Source organism: Alligator mississippiensis, chromosome 3 (assembly GCF_030867095.1).
Source record: "Alligator mississippiensis isolate rAllMis1 chromosome 3, rAllMis1, whole genome shotgun sequence".
In the NCBI taxonomy this organism is placed as follows: Eukaryota; Metazoa; Chordata; order Crocodylia; family Alligatoridae; genus Alligator; species Alligator mississippiensis.
The window spans coordinates 250,645,425-250,662,657 of NC_081826.1; the positions used below are offsets into that span (position 1 = coordinate 250,645,425).

The 17,233-nt window shown below is 43.6% G+C and overlaps 1 protein-coding gene across 1 annotated transcript in view; it reads right to left on the bottom strand.

Moving 5' to 3' along the window:
* Nucleotides 1-1,110: 1,110 nt before the first annotated feature.
* Nucleotides 1,111-17,233, bottom strand: part of MSH3 (mutS homolog 3) — a 224,174-nt gene continuing 208,051 nt past the window's right edge. Inside the window, exons 21-24 of the mRNA XM_059725070.1 lie at nt 15,219-15,405; nt 14,884-15,010; nt 13,121-13,295; nt 1,111-2,272 (exon numbers count right to left, since the gene is read on the bottom strand). Of these exons, the coding sequence (XP_059581053.1) occupies nt 2,146-2,272; nt 13,121-13,295; nt 14,884-15,010; nt 15,219-15,405 (616 nt within the window). The 3' untranslated portion in view covers nt 1,111-2,145. The remainder of the gene's footprint in view (nt 2,273-13,120; nt 13,296-14,883; nt 15,011-15,218; nt 15,406-17,233) is intronic.

Consider the following 17,233-nt stretch of genomic DNA (forward strand, 5'->3'; position numbering starts at 1 on the left):
GTGCTACTAGGACATATTGAAGGCATACCCTAAGAAAATAGATGCCAACATCAAGAGCTAGAAAAGCTGGCTGCTGACCAACTCCAATGGCACTATAACCACAAACAAGCATCACCCTGTTTCAAGGTAAAGAGTTGTGCCCTTGAGGAAGAGAAAAGAGAGTGAAGGAAGGACAAGGAGAAAAATCCCAGCCTACAGCCTACTCTCCCTTGTGGAAAGACCTGCAATTTCTGCAGATGTATCTGTGGCTCAAAGATTGGACTCTTAAGTCACCTCAAGACCCATCAATGAGCCATAGGAGAGGTCATCCTCAAAATGAGGGAATGCTGTTGCTGCTGCTGATGACAGTACCTGCCATCATCCAGATTCTTATGCTGAATGAAGCTTTTGCAGAAGTTCTGTCTTTAACAAACTTCACTGGAGACATATGCATTCCCTGAGTCCATGTCACCCCAAAGGGCACTGCTGACCAAATGTTTTCAGACAAAGTACACTGGGTGCAGGTGCACTGACAATGTACTGCACACAAGCAATGCACAGCATACAGTATGTTTCAAAAGAACTATAGAACTTTTCTACTCCAGCTCATTCTGTCTGGGCTACTATTTATGCTTTTATACAACAGCTATAAGCTGCTTTGTAAACTTTATTGAAAGTCAGATAGAGTAAGAAATATGATTCGAACTTGGAAGTGATAGGTATATGAATTATTGTAGCAGTAGTCAGTAAGAACTACAGTAGATAGAATCTTCTTTTAAGCTGATATGGAAGAAGAACTTCTGGTGACTGCTGCTATTTGAGTGTCAAGATATGCTACAGTAATATCTCACAGAGGATACTCTGAAGCTGAGAGATATTGGTGGTGTAGACTGAAAAATTATTTCATTAATAAGGTTAACAATTGCTTCCAAATGTAAATTAATTTATTTTGTGCATCCTGACAGCACAGTCATTCTTTACATTGGAAAAACCATGAAAGTCAGTGGCAACAAGATATAATTTCAATACTGCCATCCAGTTAACAAGTATTAGTTTGCAAGTTTAGTTTATTTTTGTTAATAAAATCAAATAGGTTATCATTAGTAGTTTCCTCAGAAAAAGGAAAAAAAATGCATTTTGCTCTTTTATTATAATGTCTGAAACAACATGAGATGTTTATGGCAATAAAATGGTTTTACAAATATGTTAAACAGTATTTTCACTGAGGCTTAAATGTATAAACATTATCTCTTTATGTGCTTTATTTCCATAACTGTAGCTACAGTTATTTTTAAAGGGATACCAACTCCAAAATCACCTTACCATCTAAAAAATGTTGTACTTGTACTAATAACAATTGTGATCACAAAAATGGCAAGAAGATAGCAAGAGAAACCTCCTGATTTTTCCCATTTTTATTCTGTTTATAGACTGCCAGTTTCACATTTATTTGTTGTCTCACATATGAACTTCACTATCAGTTGCTGATCTGGGAAAGTCCAGAAAATACTTTTTAGACTGCACAGAATGCCTGACGCTGTGGGGTGCTGTTATTCTCACGCCTGCTGATAACCCTCTTATTAACTTCACCAGTGAAAGTTTTCTGCCCTGCATGTTTTCAAAAAATAAGTCCTAATGATTGGATACATGCAGTCTAAAAGGTAATCTATCAGAATCATGATTTTTAACTTGACTTAAAAATAAAGTCAAGTTGACAATATCCTTATACACTATTCAAACAAAGATGCTACTTAACACATCACAAATATAGTCAATGAACAGCCAACTTAAAGTTCCCTAATAAAACTCACAAAGCAGTATTTCTTCAGAAAACAAAACACAATAAACTTAAGCCATTATTTTATTTTTAATATCTTATAACTGTTTACAAACATAATTTTTCATTCCTTTAATCACATTCTAAACGTCATCAAATGCAAATAGCTCGCTCTGCATTTAAAAAAAATGGAGGGGAGAGTCCATAAAATTAGCTTGCCTTTAGAAACTTAATATCGGAGTATGCATTATAATGTCTAGTTTCTTGTTCTGAAAAGTTGAACTCCAACAGGCAGTCTACTAAATATATCAGAAATTCCACATTTGTTAAATATAGTACTCTATCTAGTATGCTGTGAATGTCCCATGTTTTATTATTTCTTAAAGTCTTCAATTAAGCAGGATATGAGATATTAAAAATAGTCGATCATCTTCAGTTTCACATATCTTTTTCCATTTTTGCAGTTCCTGGGAATCATTTATGTTCCATATTTCAGCAAAATACTTTAGCCTCTTCCTGAAAAACAAAACATATAATAAAATACAAAATATGGAATATCTGTAAATAAAATACAAGAGCCATTAAAATAGACTAGATGTCTTTGTATATACAGTATTAAGAACTGGTAATCTTTATCAGCTCAAAACACTGAAAAAATGGTGTAAATAAATGATTAGTATTTTCCACTGAAAGAAAACAAGTGGCATTCATGATCAGCAAATGTAAAACTGCAATGTTCCTCTTAGTATTTTAGGACTCAAAGACATGTCTACACGAACTCCTGGGGAGTCTGGGAGTACTGCCAAGATACATGCCTTGCGCACAACCTCCTGTTCAGGGCATGGCAAAGCCTGGAAATTAGGCAGCAGAGCCAGGTTAGCAAGGTCTTGGGTATTCACTAAGGAGCACATGAGACAAAGGGCCTGAACATAGTTCTGCGAACGCCCTCTGGGCTGCACTAAACAGACAAAACAGCCAGATTCTGGGATTTGCTGTGTTCTGAGTGGGAGCACGTGGTTGCTTCTCAGTTGCAGTCCTGAGCTTGCCACAGAGGCCATGAAGATCTGCCTATGAATGATAATAAGCCAGAGAAATCATGATAAACTACAAGTTAGTTAAGATAATAATGTATTCCTGATATTTCAAAGGCAGATGAAAGTCTAGCGAAGTTTTCAGTGCTCAATGACACGGATGTACTCGGTTGCTGTTCTTATATACAAGGCAATGAGGCAGAGAAAAATTAACAAATCAGTTGGCTTTGTAACAGAATCTGAGTTTGCTCCCCAAGGTGAAGTCTACATTTCTAGACAGGAGGGGAAGAGGCAATTCTGATCAGTTGCTTATGATCCAATCTAACAGATAAAAGCATACGTAGGATTTAACAACAAACAGATATTTATCTAGCTCAGGGCTGTCCAACTTGCAGCCCACAGGCTCCTACTCTCAGTGCCACTCCCCACCATTGCTCTCCTGTGGATGTCACTGGGTTCTCTGGATTTCCCCCCTCCTTCCTCCACCTTCTACTTCCTATCCCTGAACCAGAGGCTGCATGGCGCTGTGCAGTGGGAAGGGTCACGCCATGGCTGCCTATAAGTTCATCACGGGGGCACAGAAGGGAATTGGTGAGTATTTATTCATCAAGGCGCCCCCGGGGGTTACAAGAAACAATGGCTACAAGCTAGCAGAGAGCAGATTGACATTTAGATTGGACATTAGGAAGAACTTCTTCACAGTTCGAGTGGCCAAGGTCTGGAACGGGCTCCCAAGGGAGGTGGTGCTCTCCCCTACCCTGGGGGTCTTCAAGAGGAGGTTAGATGAGTATCTAGCTGGGGTCATCTAGACCCAGCACTCTTTCCTGCTTATGCAGGGGGTCGGACTCGATGATCTATTGAGGTCCCTTCCGACCCTAACATCTATGAATCTATGGGTGACCTTGAGGATATACAGCCCCCAGCCACTCAGAAGCTGGGCAGCCCTCATCTAACTCATCATCTTGCACTTTTTCAAGAAATCCTCCTATCCCCCAAACAAGTGCTTTTCTTCTACTGAGTAACTCATTGTAAACCAATATAGAGTAGGCACTGGGAGGGACCTCAACAGTCATCTAGTTGACAAATGTAGAATGTGCTGTTCATAATTCACAGATTACAGATGCCTGTCTAGCCTCTCTCCAAAGAAAGATATTCCATAACACCTCTACACAGCTTGTTTTTCAATTTCTTTATCATCCTTGTCACTCATCTCTGGATCTTCTCCAGTTTCTCTACATCCATCTTGTCCCAGGGACGCCGGGGTTAGAAGGGTACAGACAGAGGATCAAGAGATCCGGGAGCTGCAGGAGCATGCCCGGGGCCCCCAAGACGTCTCAGCACCGCCGCCAGGAGGGCCTCCCTACTTCGAGGTAAGGAACTGCCTCCTCTACCGCGTGCAGGGGGAGCGGCGGGGGGAGGCCTTAGGCTCCCAATTAGTGGTACCCACCCGATTCCACCAAACCATCTGGCGGTTAGCACACGCGAGCCCCACGGGAGGGCATCTTGGACGGGACAAGACCCTCGCGAGGATAAGCCGGTGGTTCTTTTGGCCCGGGATGGGGAAGGAAGTGGCCCGCCAGTGTGCAGCCTGCCCCGAGTGCCAGAAGATGAGAACCGAATGTCCGGCACGGGCACCCCTCCAGCCTATGCCCGTCATAGACACCCCATTCTCGCAGGTAGCCCTAGATGTCATCGGACCTCTTCCCCGTAGTAGCTCAGGTCACCAATATATATTGGTGATAGTGGATTACGCCACCCGGTACCCAGAGGCCATCCCCTTGTGAGCGGTGACCGCCCCGCGTATTGCGGAGGAGTTAGTGAAATGGATCTCCAGGATGGGGATCCCGCAAGAAATATTAACAGACCAAGGGAGGAATTTCATGTCCGGAGTCTTGAGAGCAGTGTGCCGAACGTTACAAATAAAACAACTCCGCACCTCGGTCTACCATCCCCAGACCAATGGCCTAGTGGAGCGCCTTAACGGGACAATAAAACGGGTGTTGCGGCGCTGCATTCAGGGGGATCCCCGAAAGTGGGATCTCCTCCTCCCTCTAATATTATTTACCCTAAGGGACACCCCTCAAGACTCGACGAAGTTCTCGCCGTTCGAACTGGTGTTAGGGCACCGGCCACGGGGCCTGTTGCAGGTCTTGAGAGAAGGTTGGGAACAGGAAGGAAGCTCCTCTCAAGAGCCGAAGACATACCAGAGAGAGTTTCAGCAGAGGATTAAGGTGGCCCAGGACCTCGCTCGCAAAAACATGAAGGAAGCCCAGGCCCGGCAGAAGGAGAGGTATGACAGCCGCACCCAAGAACGGGAATTCGAACCCGGCCAAAGGGTTCTAGTGTTGCTCCCAACGTCCACCAGCAGGCTCCTGACCCAATGGCAGGGGCCATTCGAAATTCTCCGATGAGTTGGACTGGTAGATTACAAGGTCCATAGGCCCGGCCACCATCGGGAAAAACAAATCTACCACGTGAAACTCCTACGAGAATGGAAGGAGCCTGAAGGGTGGGTGGCCTTTTCTGAAACAGATAACGAGGACCTCGGACCCCAGGGATTGGGGAGAGAAGCCAGGCCCACCAACGGGGGCCCCTTGGTCCGGATCAGGGAGGAGGTGGGCCCCGTGCAAAGGCAAGAGGCCCAAAATTTGGTAGAGGAATTCCGGGATGTATTCCGTGAGGAACCCGGGTGGGTCCAGGACTCTTTTCATTCTATAAAGACCCCCCCCAGAGCAATAGTAAGGGAAAGGTGGCGACCCATCCCACACCACCTCTTGGAAGCCGTTCGTAGAGAAGTAGACTCAATGCTGAGGTTAGGGGTCATTCGGCCGTCGAGGAGCCCCTGGAGAAGTCCACTGGTGCCAGTGCGTAAGCCCGATGGATCGTTGAGGCTTTGAATAGACTATAGACGATTAAATACCTTGGCGACGTTCGACGCATTCCCGATGCCCCATGTGGCAGAGCTGGTCGAAAGAATAGGGGACGACCAGTATATCTCAACCCTCGACCTCGCAAAGGGGTATTGGCAGATCCCGGTGGCCAAAGAAGATAGGCCAAAAATGGCATTTGGCACCCCATGGGGGCTGTATGAGTTTGTCAGGATGCCCTTTGGGTTACACGGTGCCGCCGCAACGTTTCAGCGCCTGATGGATCGGATGCTGGCCCCACATGCCGAGTATGCCGCGGCCTATATAGACGATATTGTCATATATACCTGGACATGGGTACAGCACAAAAGAGCCCTTCGAGCCATCCTGACGGAATTGAGACGGGCGGGGCTAACGGCCAACCCTCGAAAATGTGCCCTAGCCCAGAAAGAAACAAAATATCTGGGGTTTCTGGTTGGCAGAGGCATGATCAGACCATTGGCTGATAAGGTGGAGATAATCCGCAATTTTACGGCCCTGCAAAACTGCCGCCAGCTTCGATCATTCCTGGGGCTCACCAATTATTATAGGCGGTTTGTACCCCACTTCTCAGTATTGTCCGTGCCTTTGTCGGAGGCACTCAGAGGGCGGAAAACAGGGGTAGTCAGGTGGACGGAAGAGATGACACGGAGTTTCAAAAAGCTGAAACAAGCACTCTGCGAGGAAGTGGTAATACACACTCCTGACTTCAGGAAACCCTTTGTTTTACAGACGGATGCCTCGGAGACTGCAGTGGGGGCCGTCTTAACCCAGGAGGACAGGGGCAGTGAGAGGCCCGTGGTGTACGCCAGTCGCAAGCTGCTGCCGGCAGAGAGAAGGTACTCCACCACAGAACGGGAATGCTTAGCCATACGGTGGGTGGTAGACCACTTCAGGTATTACCTGATGGGCAGAGAATTCAAATTGGTGATGGATCATGCTCTGCTAAGGTGGCTGAGCACAGCCAGGACAGATAACGCCCGAATAACACGGTGGGCTTTGGCACTCCAACCTTATAAGTTTTACATAGTACACCGACCAGGGAAGGATAATGCAGTGGTGGACTTCCTATACAGGTGTGACGGGGAAGACCAGACCGGGAGCCGAGGTGACCAGCCAAATGGACAGACCAGCCTGACAGGTATGACCCGAAATGGGACCGAAGAAGCGCCCCAAAGCATCTTGAGGGGGGGTTGTGTCCCAGGGACACTGGGGTTAGAAGGGTACCCCGGGGCCAGACCAGGGGGGAAGCGACCACCTACTTACCCCACGCAGAGGCTGGAGCGAGCAGGGGCACGTGCACGGGGAGACCGCCGGCACGGTTTGTAAGCTGCGCTTATATCCAGCTGGGGCCGGGCGACGTTGGCGGGAGACGCCGCCCGGCAAGAGATAAAAGGCGGCCCCGGGAGCAGGGCCGGAGGAGAGGCGAGGGAAGCCCGCAGGGAACCCCGAGAGCGAGACCTGTGACAGCAGAGCCCATGTATCCGGCCCGACGGGGCCAGCAGAGGCAGCGGCACTAACAGCAGCAGCTGCCGTGAGAGCGGTGGCGATAACAGCGTCGACAGCGGCAGGGAGAGCCGCCTCGTTAAAGAAGCCGGGAGAGGAAGCTGCGGCTACAGCAGTGAGAGCTGCGCTCTTAAAGGAGCCAATGGTAAAAAGGAAGATGACGTCAGCAGCACGATGGGAGAGGGAACTGGCTACAGTCGTAGCAGGAGAGCGGGTGGAGGAGCCGGTGAGGCAACCAGTCGCGGACCCCACGAGAGAAGTGACAGACGGGCCGGCGGGGAGCCGGCAGTGGACTCGGCGAGGGAGAGAACGCCGGATACAAGGTTCCCAGAGAGAGGGAGCCACGAGCCCGGAGAGTAGGCACCCGGGGAAGTCGGTGGCCTTAAGCCTCCCAACAGGCCGGGAGCCAGGGGGAGCTCATTGGTCGGGGCTTAGGCACCCGGGTCAGAGCCTGGGCTAGGCGTGATAAAGGAGTTTGAGTTTGAGTTTCAGTATTCGTTTTCTTTTGGCTCGCTCGTTGTTGTAGTGTTGTGGAGGCCTCGGGGCAATACAGGCTAGGAGCAGCCGAGAAACCAGCAGGGGGTGAGACCCCTAGGCAGATTCCAGCCTGGGTAGTTTGGGTCCCTGGAATAAGGACCACCGGGAGATTCAGGACCAGAAACGCGGCGGGGCCGCCAGAGGAAGGCCACTAGAAGACCCGCAGCAGCAGGTGACGATTGGCCGGGGTCTAGGGGAGGTCGGAGCCCCGTGAGTGCCTGCCGAAGGCACAACGACCCCGGGAGGCGGCATTAACGGAGACCCCCATCACTGAGGTTACATTCGAAGTCATGGCAGGCGATGTTAGGGGGCCTCCCGTCACCACCCGAAGCACCTCCCGGGGCCCTCTCGTGAGCTCGTGGCCAGTTAGAACGGCCACTCGGGCTAGAGCAGCTCGAGAGCGCCTGGTCGGGCAGAGGCGGGCACATATCTTAAAACCAGAAATGGATAGAACACTCCAGGTGAGATCTAGCTAGGCCTGTGCAGAGTAGTACCAATACCTCCTATGTTTTGCATGCAATGCTTCTGTTACTGTAGCTCAACACTGCTGTTGGTTTGTTTTTTTTTATACAGCATTACATCACTGACTTCTGTCAAATTTGTGATCTTTCTTAGAAGATCTACCATATAGCCAATTATTGCCCATTCTGTATTGATGGCTGTTCTTCCCTGTGGGTATGCTGTCTTTGCTGAAATTCAATTTATTGCAAATTCTAATCCTAGCATCCAATGTGTTTGCTGTCCCTTCACTTTGTCTGTCATCTATTAATTTGTCAGAAAGCTGTCTATTCACGCATCCAAGTCTTCAATTAAAAATGTTAAAGAACACTAAACCCAGAACAGAGTGACCCTACTTGAAACCTCCTGAATTTCATACATCAATCCATTTAGTTACCCTTTGCTTGAAGTTATTCAATCACTTACGCTGGTTGAAATACGTATTGATAATTCTATCTAATCCATCTTTCTGCATATTATTTAAGAGAATGCCACCTCTGACTCTATCCTTACTGTCAGATATTTTATCCACTTTCTTCCCCTCATCTATCAAATTGAATTTGAATGAAAAACCAAATTATTTGTACTTAATAGTAAGTGGGCTGATATTGATCACAGCTTCCTCTTCCAAATGTTTATAAATTGACTTTTTTGTAATTTGCTGTAGTAACAACCCAGGAACTAATATGTTTGCTTATGTATATCACATACCTTTTCTTAAAAAAATCAGCTGCTGGAAATCAGGTTGTGCATTATAAGTGAGGAAATATGGTAATATTAGTTTCTGCTTCTGCCAGGGGAAAGCAAAAGTAACACTGCATATGAGACTCTAGCTGATTGCTATAGATCAGGGGTTGGCAATGTTTTTGGGCAAAGTGCCAAAAACACCCACAACCTCAATTTGTCAGATTATTGCCATACCAGGAGCAAATGGCAAGGAAGCCACAAGGAGCCCAATCCTTGTTGTGGCAGCACAACCACAGCCCTTTTCCCACCATCCTCTTCAAGGAGTGCATGCCAAACAAAATGCCTTCGCATACCACTCTCTGGCACCCATCCTGGGGGCTTCCTACTCCTGCCATAGATACTTTCTTCCCACCCCCTCTGGCACTGCTCAATATAGGCTTCTGCTGCTGCTAATCAATTACTTACTGCTACTTAGTAATAGTTTCAAGGAAAGATTTTTTTCTCATTCTGCCTTTTAAAAACAAGGTGTACGTATTATTTTGGGGCATGTTGTATGTGAGGAAATACAGTAACAAGACAGGTTGACCAATCTAATTCCCTAGATCCTTCTTATCATATGCTTACTCTATGATTCATAATTAGGAGTTTACAAGTTGCGATAAAACTGGTTTGTTCTTTTCTTCCTTTAAAAGAACCCAAACAAAACAAAACCTCCCAGAAGAATGTGAAAAAGCTACATGGAAATGTTATTAAACTTATAGTCAAGAATTGAAAAGATCACAAGTGTCAGAATTAAAATTATCTACTCAACCTTAATTCTACACCTCTGTGTGCACTCTGAAAGTCTTTAATTACATGATCACATACTATTTTCCTTCTCATAATTTTTGTATGCAATTAATTCCCTTTTCAGCAATGGAATACACATTAGAACTCAGTATGTGCCCTAGCCAAGCTCCTTCCTTTGATCTGAGAAAATAAAATATTTTACTAGACAGAAAAATCAAATCACTATCTTATTAGTTCATATCATAATTTATTACATCAGACAATGATACCAGCAACTTATTTTAAATTCTAACTCTCTTGCAGATAAATTTTATTGACTTTAGATCCTCACACAGAAGATGATAGATGTTAAAACATTTATAAGCACCTTGTGATTTTACTTTTGGTGAATTATGGACCATATAATACTGACAAGTGTAAACTACTTAATTATTTTTCTGCAACTCATTATATAGCCTCAATATATTACGGTTTTATTATTCTACATTCTGAAAAGATAAGAACTGGTTTTGAGCTCTGTAGGCTATTAAGCTTCATAGGAAACACTTGTAACTGAAAACAATTAGTACCTAAAATTTTCTCCTTCAAAATCCTTCTACCAAGATTATTAATAGTCATCAGGCTTTAAATGTATTATATTGCTGAGATGAGAGACGTAAGAATGCAACTAAAAAGTCAGTGCAAGTTTTCCTATAGTGCATATTTATTATGCATAAACTAACATCAAAAACAGAAGAATCCTTGCAGATTGGTGAATCTATAAGCCAGATGTATATCTGTGTGTTTATATGGATAACTATTCATAGTTAAATCTATACTATTTACATGTAGGGGTTTATGTTACCTGCTATTTTAGGTAGTCAGTTCAAATCTTTGCTAGAGTAACTGATTACACAACTGATTTCAGCTATTTAATTTGTAAAGCCTTGATTGACAAAAATCTTCAATGTGGAGAACTAGAAGAATTCTTCCGACGCCTGCACCTCAAAGAATATTTCCACGACCAGACTGAACCCACTCCCAACAACTCATCCTCTGACAACATTCAGGAAAGGATCAATGCCAAAAAGCCCAAAAAACCATCAGATTGGACACCTCGCAGTGGACGAAACCCTAACCTTGACCGCTACATTGACTGCTTCAGGGAAAGAATGAACAATGAAATAATCAGCAACACACGTCACCACAACAACCTCTCTCTACCAGAGAAAAAGGCCATAGAATCTCTAAGATCTAACCACCAAATAGTAATAAAACCAGCAGATAAAGGAGGAGCCATAGTCATCCTAAACTGTGAGGATTACATAAAGGAAGCCAACAGACAGCTCTCTGACACCACCTACTACAAAGTACTACAAGAAGATCCTACTCCCCTTTTCACCAAAAAACTCAACAATACCATCAAATCATTTACATCAAGACTACAAGAAAAACTACAGACCTTGATCCCACCGCTACCTAACCCGGGGACTTTTTACATGCTCCCTAAAATCCACAGACAAGGGAACCCTGGCAGACCTATCATATCCAACCATGGGACCCTAACTGAGGAAATATCAGGTTTTGTTGAATTAATCCTAAAACCGCTCGTCACCCACAGAGCAAGTTTTGTCCAAGACACTACAGACTTTCTACGGAAACTTAAAAACATAGACCACCTTCCCAGCAACACACTCCTAGCCACCATGGACGTTACCAGCCTATACACCAACATCCCACACCAGGATGGCATCCAAGCCTGCCTTACATATCTACAGGAACAAGATTACAACCCAGAATACAGACCCAAAGATATTACTGAGCTTATACACTTCATCCTCACACACAACAATTTCACTTTTAATAATCAACACTTCCTCCAGATGATGGGAACAGCTATGGGCACTAAAATGGCCCCACAGTATGAGCCACCTGGAAGAAGACTTCCTTAAGAACTGCACCATCAAACCCTTGCTGTACTTAAGGTACATCAATGACATCATTTGGACTGAAAACCTGCAATCTCTGATTGAGTTCCACCAGAAATTCAACAGTCACCATCCCTCCATCCGACTTTCTTTAGAATACTCCAGCACCAACATCCCCTTTTTAGACACAATGATCAGTATCCAGAAGGGTAAAATACAGACCACAGTATACAAGAAACCCACAGACCAACATACATATCTGCAAAGAACCAGCAATCACCCTAAACACACCAAAAAAGCTGTGATATACAGCCAAGCCCTCAGATACCACCGCATTTGTACTGAAGAGAACACCCGGGATTGCCACCTCACCAATCTTAAAAAAGCTTTCACCCAGCAAGGACACTCCTCCAGAGAGGTAGATTGCACGTTTGAAAGAGCCACCTGGATACCACGTGAGGAACGGCTGCAGTACAGAAGAAACCCCCCCCCCCAAATCGCACACCACTGGTTATGACGTATCACCCATCCCTTGAACCTGTACGGAAAATCCTCAAAAAATTGCAACCCATATTAGAAAGAGACCCTATTCTCAAAAAGATCTTCCCAGAGCCACCCATCCTAGCCTTCAAACAAGCACCGAACCTCGCCAACCTCATCACCAGAAGCAAACTTCCTCAAGCCCAGAACACACCAAAAGGATCCAGACTGTGCCAGGACAAGAAATGCAAAACCTGCCAACACATCTCCACCACCCCCACTATTACTACACCCCACAACAGAGCCATCAGCATCCCTGCATCTTACAGCTGCACCTCCAGGAATGTAATATACCTCATCCAGTGCACCAAGTGCCCTGATGGAAAATATGTAGGAGACACCAAACAACAACTGCGCACCAGAATGAATGCACACCGGAAATCCGTCAAAGACAGAAACACTCAATTACCAGTGGGGGCACATTTCTCACAGGAGGGCCACTCTCTCTCCAATCTCTCAGTCCTGATCCTCAAGGGAAACTTACACAACACTTCCCAGAGACGAGCCTATGAGCTCCATTTCATCAACCTGCTGGATACTAGAGATCATGGACTAAACATAGACATTGGATTTTTGATACATTATAATCTGCCTGGCAACTGACTCCCCAGCCCAGCCCCTGGCTTCTTTACTTGTCATTTCATCCAGGAAGAGCACACATCAACTGCTGAAGTTTCCTTAGCCTGACAAAGGGTTTTTGAACCCGAAAGCTTGCTTTATAACTATTCTCCAACCATTTGGGTTGGTCTAATAAAAGATATCAAATTCACCCAAGGAACCTTGTCTGCCATGTGGCTTCATAAACATTTTTCAATAATATCCTTCATTTTACCTTAATTTATTGTTTAGGTATGTCTGCAGTAGCTGTTAATGCTCTTTTTGATGCCCATTAATTGGAAAAGACACCCCAACTCACTTGTGGAAGTTTCAATACAAACAAAAATGTATCACAATTATTCTGACCTTTTCATATTCACTAATCCTTCTAGCTCTTTTGATTTGCGAGCTGCCGTCTTTAAGATTTCATCAGGTACATCTGCCAGCTTCGCAACATTGAGTCCATAACTCCTTGCAGCAACGCCTCTAGTTATTTGATAAAGAAAAGTGATAAATTCAGGATTCTCTTCGTCTTCAGAACCTAGAGAATAAAAAAATAACAATAATTTCAATAAAACTCAAAAAACTCAAGCTCTTGAATAATGAAATAACAAAATATGAAAATGTCTCATTATAATTCATATTTCTGCCTTATATAATTAATAACCACTCCCTCCAAAAACAGTAAGTTAGAAACAAAAGCATTGTCTCATCCCAAAATTTCACTCAGCGTACTGTTACCATTTAGAAGCCTGATCATGTAGGAACTGTGTGTGAAGTGATTAAAGAACTGGACCCTTTATCTGTGCAAGCATGGCACAGTTGCTGACGTGAAACATGTATAGTTTAAACTACATATCTAGAACGGGAACACTGCATCCTTCACGTCTGCCCAGAGACAGAGGAATAGAGAAAATGCCAATGTCCCTATACAAGGGGACTGCATGCTCAGCACACCAAAAAGCTCTTTGGCCAACAGTAAACAAGAGGCTAGTAAGTGAGTGGTTCAAGGAAAAGCAGAGATGGAGACTGTGGATCTTTATCTATAGATAGATATTACAGATACTGACTTCTTTCCTTAGAGGCTGCAGTGGGAACACAGTAGCCATCACTGGATTGCAACCCTCATGATCTCTTGCTCTGCCAGTCCCTCTGCAATTCAGCTTTTGGGCTGAGAATGCACAAGAACATCTGGCTACAATCATTACCATACATTCTTCCCTCTTTTCTTTAACGTCTCATTTTTTGGAAAACTAGGAAAACTCATTAATGCTGAAGCTCAGGATGATTTAACTTTTGAATGCTGTGCTTATCTCAGTACTCAGAGAAACCTTAAGTATTTAATGCCTTTTTTACTAAAGTCTCCACAAACAGGGGCAGCTACCAGGGGACAAGTACAGTTGGCAACAAAGGTGGCAGAACAGGTTAGGGATTACTTACAGAAGCTAGATGCTTTCAAATTCTCCCTCATGTCCATCTCCTGAAGAAGGCAGTGTGCCCAATTTTGAAACTTACTCTCTGAGTAAATCATTTAAATTTTAGCATTATATTTCAAACATACTAGGTGCTTTATACAAATAAACGGACACAAGCCCCTCCTCTCATCAGTTTACAATTTAAACAGGAAACTCACAGCTAATTTAGTTACAAAACAAAAGAATACACAGATTTTACCATTTTACAGTTGTTTTACAGCAAACAAGAGTAAAAATGTAGATTCTTATATTTGTAAAACAGTCTAATGGGTTTAAACACACACCTTCATATCTGTGATTAAATCCTCTAGACCAGTGGTGCTCAACCTTGCTGGGCCATAGGTTGGATCAGGGGTGCATGCTCTGTTTGCAGTTCAGATTCAGTGCAGGATCAGCATGCATGTTGGACAGGGCTTGCTGCCTCAACCCGCCTCCCTCCCCCATGTGCTAGATTAGGCCTGCCACCCCAGTGCTGCTTCCAAATTTGTGGACCTGTGGGGAAACCACAGGCCAGATGACATGGTCTGAAGGGCCAGATCTGGCCCATGAGACCGTAGGTTGAGCACCACTGCCCTAGACAGTTTTTAAACAACACTTCACTCATCTTTTTTTTTTTTTAATTAATACTAATTTCAGACAAATTTCACAGTGTACCTTTTTGTTCACTTTCTTCTTCATTCACCAAGAATGCCATGTGGTAGTTCCCCACATTGCTGGGGTATATCTTTTCTAATTCACAAACTGAGGGATAATGGGTGACAAACAGCGTCAATGATTCCACCTATAGCAACAAGATATGCATATATTAATATTTTTAAACAAACTGTGTAGTACTTTCTTCCATAGTTCTTTATTTTTTTAAGTTGAACACACACATTTCTTCTCAAAGGAAAAAAAACCTTGCAGATATACTTGACATATCCAGGGAGAGTTCCTTACAACAATGCAGATGATGTACATATAAATAACATGCCAGATTAAACACTTACATCTCTAATAAAATATTCAAGTGTGGCATGAGCAATTGCAATTCCATCATGTGTACTTGTTCCTCTCCCAAGTTCATCCAAAATTACCAGTGACCTTGAAGTTGCTTTTCTTATTATCTCTGCTGTATCTGTCAGTTCCTCCATGAAAGTACTCCGGCCTTTATATATATTGTCTGCAGCACCCATTCTGCAAGACAAAACCAGAGCTTGTTTAATTATTAAATTAAAATAAAAGCATCCTGCACATCAGAAAACCAGCACAAATATTCAGTTCTTAAAAAAATATAAAAAAAATCAACCTTGCTTCCTTCTCAACCCTTTTTTGTTCTTCCAAGTACACAGACATGAACGATAGACTACTATTCAATATCTATGAAAGCAAACAAAGTCTATTTCATATGATCCTAATTTTGGAGAAAAGTGTTTGAAAACACTGATGGAAAAGCAAAGACATTCTAAGAGACTGAAACATTAAAAAAAATTACTTATACACCAATTCAATACAGGACTAACAAGCCTGCCCTAAACTGAGACTGTACTCACTCTGCAGGATTCTAACAGAAAACCTCTCTAAGATGCTCCAAAGAAGCCCCTGGAAAGTAAATTCATTCTGTGTCGGCCACAGAGGTTATACCTGCAGAGTATTCAACAAGGGGGTTTTGTTTGGCATGTGATCTTTTTTTCTTGAAAATAAATGGTACTGGAAAAATATAACCTCTTCACCCTGCCTTGGAAGGGGTGATGTGAACTCACACTAGCCAGTCAATAATAAGGACTCTTGTGCAACTAGCTGGGATGAGAAATTATTCTTTTATGGTTTGGCTGCTTATTCTTACAAGTGCTAATATGAACATTGAACAAGTGGCACCCATGACCTGAAGAGAAAGAAATCACTGGTAGTTATTAAGTTTTGGTTTACTCTGTCCTGCTATGCAACTATAATGAATGTAGCATTTAAGGGAATGGGAGAAATATCATAAAAATATGCCTGGTGTCTCATTGAGGGAGGGAAAATCTGGGCTTTGTAACAGCTAAATATTTAGAACAAAATGGGAACAAAGAAAGAGACAGTAGTAGCAAAAGAACAGGCAACATGGATTTCTGGGATCTGACATTTATGCATTCAACAAGCACCTCACTCTGAAAAACTCCATGAATAGTTGCAGTAGTTGGCTCTTACAAACAGTAACATTTGGAGAAGGAAGATTTCTCCGTCACAGTAGCAAACACTCTTGCTGATATCCTTAAAACCAAAATGCATGAATTCTCACTCCTGATCCTATCACACAACTATTTCAGCACTGTACCCTTGTTAAGTGAGCTAATTAGCACTCAACTATAAATTTTCCTGGGTTCAAGTCACGTTGACATCTACTCTACCTTTCAGAGGCAGAAAAAGGTTTTCAACATTATTCCTGATTCAGTCAAACTTAAGTCTGCACCTCTAATTTCAAGTTGTGCAATTAGAATCTTCATCTTGGAATTTGGTTCAAAATCTCCCATTTATACCTGCACTGCTATAGGTTCCTTTGTCTTTCAAAAATACCCCTTTGCTTGAAGGAACAGCCTTTTCTTTCTCATTTCCTTCTTTAGAGTGATTAAACAACATTACAATGCAGCAAAACTTTTCAGATCTGTTCACCCACAGTAGCCAATAACGTAATTACATGCATGGCACATTGATTTAAGGAAATCCTTTTTTTCCTCCCTTTTTTTTAATCCACTATCACTTTTAGGTACTGTTGAAATATAAAGGTTAAATAACACCCACCCCTTATTTGTTCCTCCTCATCATTTGTATTTCTGGTACTGTTCATTGGCTTCCCAACATCCACATCTCCTACCCATGCGATGTGTGACTATGAAAACACATTCAAAGCACTCAACTGTCCCTACCATTTCCTGCACCTCCAGTGTTTCCATAGAGCAGGGGCTGGCAACCTTTTTCAAGCTGTGGGCCAGAACAACCCAGCCTCACTTCAACATGAGTTGGGTAGCTTTGACAAAGCATCAGT